This window comes from Pempheris klunzingeri, chromosome 9 (assembly GCF_042242105.1).
Source record: "Pempheris klunzingeri isolate RE-2024b chromosome 9, fPemKlu1.hap1, whole genome shotgun sequence".
NCBI classification, from domain to species: Eukaryota; Metazoa; Chordata; class Actinopteri; order Acropomatiformes; family Pempheridae; genus Pempheris; species Pempheris klunzingeri.
In genome coordinates this window covers 18079510-18085736 of record NC_092020.1, presented here as the reverse complement: position 1 = coordinate 18085736, position 6227 = coordinate 18079510, and the positions used below count along the sequence as shown (strand labels likewise).

Sequence of the window (6227 nt, the reverse complement as noted above, 5' to 3'; positions counted from 1 at the left end):
CAAATGTTAAATGTTGTACACGGTATACATTGCAAATAGTGCATAACCGATACTATCGTAGCTGGCTGACAACGGGGGAAAGATCATTGTGTAATTTTTTGTAGGCTGTACAGGTCTGTGAAATGCCACAGTCAGACGCTCACCACTGAAGCTGACGGCTCATCTTCCAGCAAAGAACCCATGTTCAGCCGACCTGAGTCCAACCAGAGGTCAGACGCTTGAAATGGTTTCCACAAATAAGTCTGCAAAATAGCTTCAGTATCATTACAGTTCAAAAAGAATTCAAATGTCAGCACATTAAAGTTGACTTTTGTTGAGTAAAGACAAGGAAACAAAGCAGAAAACATTTAATAGTTTAATTATAAGCTGCTGTATACATTCAGTGATTATTCCGATTTTCATGTTGCCAGAAGCCATGGGTGAGACCAGCAAAACATTCAGCTACAAGATCTAGTTTGTTGTATGCAATTTGTCCATTTTCATTCATATTTTTCCACATTGTACATAGTTTACTGCAAAGCAACATAAAACCACATTGCTGATGTGCAACACGGTTCTTCCAAGACTTTAGTTCACTCAAACACGATTCCACCCAGTCTGTTATGTGGTGCTCATAGGAGGGGAAAGCCCTTTATACCACTCTGGTCTCAACCTTATCTTTGAGATCAACTGAACACAGATGGCATAGGGTGACAGCAGTGCTGAGCAAAGCTAGTATGCATGTCCAAATGCCCTCAGTTGATGCTGAAAAAGTCTTGTTTAAACTTGATTGGGCCCAATAGGAAAGCAGACTCATTAAACAGATAAAATAGGTGGAACCCTGTCACCAGCTTGAAGAACACTGGGAGCCTTTATTTCTCCTCCTTAGATACTAAGATTAAGCAACATCCTGCAATCTTTAAGGTTTTGTTTGCATCTTTTTTGGTTTCTTTTGCTATCTCACTCTAAGCTCATTGAACTGACACACTAATGTTGGTGCTGATATCGCTTTTTTTGTTGTTTTTTTTTTTGTCTTTTTACATTTTCTAGTAGCCCACACAGAAACTTGATGGCACAAGAACTGACCAATAAGAAACTCTTTACAACAAGGTAGACTGCAACAGTTGCCAGGGGTCACACAGTAAACAAAAAATAATCCAAGTTCATTTTGAAAATAAAAAACAAATCAGGTTCAATATAAAAGCAAAAGACAAATGAACAAACGCAAGTTAATTTCAAGTATAACTTACTCATAAAATAACTACACAGCATTAAATATTCTCATTATACATTTTTAAATTATTTATAAAATATATTTTGGCATATATGTTTTTTTTTAATTTTTGTGTTTGTGTAACAAACGCTACTGTAGCTTCAGTTCAACACCAATGTTTATTTGTTTTTTTCTCTTGAAACAAAACATTAAAGGGATTGTCACATAACAACGGGTTATTAAAAATGATAATAGTAAACCCTATAGAGAGTTTCACATAGCAAGACATGAGTGACGATCCCTTCTATCCTAGCCCCATAGTCAAAAGTCAAAAAAAGTACAAGACCAGAGCACAAAGTTCTAATTTGTGCTCCACTGGCTACAATCAAGGTTGGGCACAGGAGATTTCAAAAGCAGGAAGTCTTTTTTTCATACAACTCAATTTGAACACAAGGATCTGTCTGTCCCACTTCCAGTGTTCAGAGCGGCTGGGCAGATAGCGAGAGTTCATTTAGCTCCATCCTTGATAAAATATAAATACTGTAAAGACCTCACAGTCTGATGAATCTAGGATGTCCTCAGGGATACGCAGAGAAAGTCTCTCTTATTAGTCAGGGAAAAGAGCAAATGAGAGGCCTCCCTTTCCCTCTCCTGAATGCACTGAAAACTGTTGAAGGAGTAAGTTGTGGATATTGTTAGATGAATCCTGTGTATGTCTGTTTTCGTTTATTACACTGATGGAGCTCACTATACAAAGGAACAAAGAGCGATTTTGGCAGCTAGAACAAACTGCAAAACCAAAGAAGGCAAATATCAGTTTGTGATACAAAAGTAGTTCAAAAGGCATAACTGTACTTAAGAATTGGCACCTCAGGTGTCCAAACATGTAGCGTCCTGCTTTGGCGCAAGGGCTGGAGAGCTCCACTGGCCATGTCCATGCAGTCAACAGTAACCTGCCTGTCCACTCATTGCAGACTGATAGAAAGAAAACTGAACAAAAAGCAAACAAGGAAAAAGTACTGCGACTACAACAAAGCCACATCCACTACCTCGGCTTGAGCACACAACTAGCTGCAGCATACTACAGTTCATCATCCTCAGCCCGAGCTGATCCTTGAATATTGTATTCTGCAAAAGGGTGTGTCTCTCTACTTCCACAGCCTGACTTCCTTCCGTGTACACACAGCTATTGCGGGGTACATATATGTGAGTTTACACTGTATGTGTGTATGCATGTTGGTGTGTGGCGTAGAGAAGCTTGCTAAAGCACAATGTCCTTCAGGCGCTTGCTGCTGGGGGATTCCTTGTCTCGGCCATCATGGAGAAGTGTGTTGATCTCCCTGACAGCTGGCTCACTGTCCTTACCCTCCGGCTGCCGCAGCAGGCTGTGGTTGGCGATTCGCTCTGCGTCGCGGCATTTTAGTGTGTTGTAGGCAGATGACGGCTTGGACATTGGGCTCTTCAGGTGCACAGGGGAAGTGATGGGGCTGGCTGCCTCGCGCCCGTTGCCAGCTTCACGGACAGCCCCTCCATTGGCCTTGGGGCTACACACCTGAGACTCCTGAGTCCGCTTTCCCTTTATCTCTCCCCGTTCCACGTCCTCAGGCCCATCCTTGCCGAAGGTGGCAAAAGTCCTCTTGATGGTGCCATCCTCGTAGTGGGGCACGTCCACTGTGGTGGCTTCAATGGACAAAGCGATGACATTACGGCTGTGCTCCGGTGACTTGGCACGTGCCGGGATTGGGACACGAGGCATCCAACAGCGGTCAGAGTGGCCTAGGATGCGACATTCGTCCTGGCAGTGAAAGCCTTCACTGGGATCTGCGGGGCACATGGAGAAAACATGACTGTTAGATGTGTCAGTAAAACCAGCTTTTTTCCCCCCAAATTCTATACTTACAGAATGATTTATACTTTTACATGCAAACAGGTCTGCAATTAATTTAAATGTATCAGACCTGTCATGAAATAATAGAATAAATAAATGATAAACAACGCTGTATTTTGTTTTAATTAAAAACAGTCCAAGTTAAACATTCCTGAATGATTTGCTTTCACTCGCAGAGCATTCCTCCATCTGCTCAAGGCTGCAGCCCCGTTAGCACCACTCGCTGATGACTTGAGCAGGATGTTTGGGGCACTTCTAATATGCCAATTAAATTATGTATTGTTAAATCAAAAGTCCATTTGCAGCTCTTGTATAATTGGGTTTTCTGTAGCAACACTAGATGAAAGGCAGGTTTAAACAGTGCAATCAGATATCTCACAGAGAGAGAGACCAGACGAGTTGCGGTGTTGTTGCCTGGTTCATCTCTCTCTCTCCCTCTCTGTCTCTGTCATCTGGCGCCGAGTTATAAATATGTAATGATGTTTAACGCTGGAGTGAAAAAAAAGATTTGCCTGAGTCTGTATAACTGCACTCTTTTGTACTTTGTTGTGTCAGAGGGGAAGGACTTTCAAGACAAATTTTGCATCGTTATTACAACAACAAAAAATGTCATGCTCTCCTACTCAACTGAAATGATTTTCTCGTTTGTTGTAATTCACGTAGGCACCCAATCTAATTGCACACTTCTTTTGATTTCCAGAAACCTACATGCGCTATAAAAATCTGTACATCATTTCACTTGTCTGTCAGTCTTGAAGATATGATTTAAAAAATGCTGATTGTGGTAATACAGATGTATTGCACACTTTCACTCCTCAAAAACGTGACAATTCCTAAATCTAAAGATGCCACTGCAGTGTTGTGTTTTACACCTACTTCAATCTTAAGAGAGAACCTGGCACACAGATATGCGGTGACACATTTCTGCGCTCCCCTACTGCTTGTTTCACTCCTAGCAAGAACCATCCTCTGTTCCAGAGGCCCAAGGTGACAAGAGGGGATTGTGAGAGGGATTGCCATCGACCCAAATGCATACGCTTACATCTGGCAATCGCAGCTTGACAGATCACCTAATTAAAATCACTAATGATCTGTTTTTCTCCCTTCTTTCCTGCACTCATGAGAGGCACCTCTGCTTAGGCCCTGGGGATCGATATTTAAAGATTGGAGACGCTTTTCAGGGGCAGATATGCCAGAGCTGTCTCTCATAAAGTATAATCTGATGAGACTGACAGATAACATGGTTACTAAATGACTGACTGAATGAGTAAAGGGTATCATGGGCTGTTAGAACCCAAACATTGGAAGTAGAGCTCTGGAGGAATCATTGTTCTTGAAAAAAGAAAACATGGAAGAGCAACACCAAAATTGCAGCTCATGAGTGCCCAAATGTCCATTTGAATGCTTCACAGTGAGGCAGAGACGGCACAGAATTAGCTTCCTTTGATCATGAGTCTAAATGCACACACACATACACACAGTGACACACACAGGCGTGGCATTATCTCCAATCAATGCAGAATGAGCCATCCCCACCCTTACAAGGGACGGTATTGTAATATGGATCTCAAATGCAGTCTATAATTACATCAACCATCTAAAAAATTTTACCTTTATGAAATATTATAACACACTACTATCAAAATTATCCATAGTGCAGCATAAATAGGCAGTCTTGTAAAATCTCTATAGGGTTAAAATCATCCTGTGAGGCTGAAAAGTAGCAAACTGAATATATTTTCCACTAGTTGCACTCTATGTATGGAAATTTGCATTAATCTTGATTGGTCAAACGGACTGCAGTGGCAGCAATCAAGGGGACAAAAGGCACGACCACGGGGATTTTGTTTAAAGAGAAGAGGTCCAATCAGACTGTAATAATGTAATCACAACAGAATGTCTTTACCAGGTACCAGGAACATAATGGAGGGTGATGAACAATAAAAAAAAAAAAAAACATTGTAGACCATGTTCTCCTTTTTTATCCCATGTAACTGCTTTGTCAAAGTATATTTAGAAATATTATATTTTAGCACAAAAACTCTGTATATAATACACATTTGAAAGTTGTATCATAAATTTCAAACTTGTACACATATGCTAGACTTTAGCTCTACATTTAGGAATCTGAGATTTCTCCCCAAATCTTGTTTGACATGTTTGACAAAGTAGATCTTTTTCTCCCCTGATTAAAGATTTACAAGCATCTTGGTAATGAATGCAATTTCCTCTAAATACTTGGGCTTTTTTCTATAGCCTGAAGCACTTTCTAAAGCATGAAAAGCCTTGAGGCACAAAGAAATATACACAAGTTGTATGCTCTCTACTTAGCAGAGCATGCATATGCAGTGAATACCATTTTCTCTCCTTTCCTTTAGGGGTCTATGGGAGAGCAACTGGGTTGTAAATGGCATTGTTATGAAAGCCAAGTGCCATTAACACTCACACATCCTGCTTCTGCTCAGAGCTTCATAAAACGCAGATGTTGCTCTAAAAGACCCACAAAAAATGGAAGTGACAAAATTTAAATAAAAAAAGTGACAGGCCATCGACCTCTCACAAAACACAATCTCCTCCTATTCCAAAAAATGAGCGAACTCTAATGGTAAGAGATGAATCAATGGCTTTTACAGCAGTACTTAAGTTTGGAAGTCAACAAGTACAGAATAGAAGACAGTGATGGCACCTCCTGCTGCGAATGAGTATTCAAAGTCAACAGGAAAATAAGCTTGCCAATCATTTCCAGGAACAGACATAAAGTACAGAGCAGGATGTCATTGGAAACATTTCCTATCTACAATTTAATAATTATTAATTACTCAGGGAGCTCCATTGGGAGGTGGAGGCTGCCCGTGTTTTTTAGTGATCCATATTTAAAATACAAACAGTCTAATGGTAGCGGAAGCAAAAAACATGAATCAAGTTGAATAGCACTGCTATCAAATCAGACATACTTCACTTTAATACTGAATTAAAGTCCAAAGGCTGGCAAAGGCATAGGGGAGCACTTTAAATATGTATGTATGGATGCACATTGGCTTTGGAAAGTAATAAATATTGCCACTTCAAATGCAAAAGCCAAATACTCCTGATAATACTGGCCATGTTTTGTGTTTGTAGCTACCTGGAATAGCATCACTTTGCATC

At 40.5% G+C, this 6227-nt stretch overlaps 1 protein-coding gene across 2 annotated transcripts in view; it reads right to left on the bottom strand.

The window, feature by feature from the left end:
• Positions 1 to 342: 342 nt before the first annotated feature.
• Positions 343 to 6227, bottom strand: part of pcdh19 (protocadherin 19) — a 53751-nt gene continuing 47866 nt past the window's right edge. For both annotated transcript variants that reach the window (XM_070837467.1, XM_070837468.1), the window contains exon 5: positions 343 to 3013. In XM_070837467.1, coding sequence (XP_070693568.1) covers positions 2454 to 3013 — 560 coding nt within the window. In that variant the 3' untranslated portion in view covers positions 343 to 2453. The remainder of the gene's footprint in view (positions 3014 to 6227) is intronic.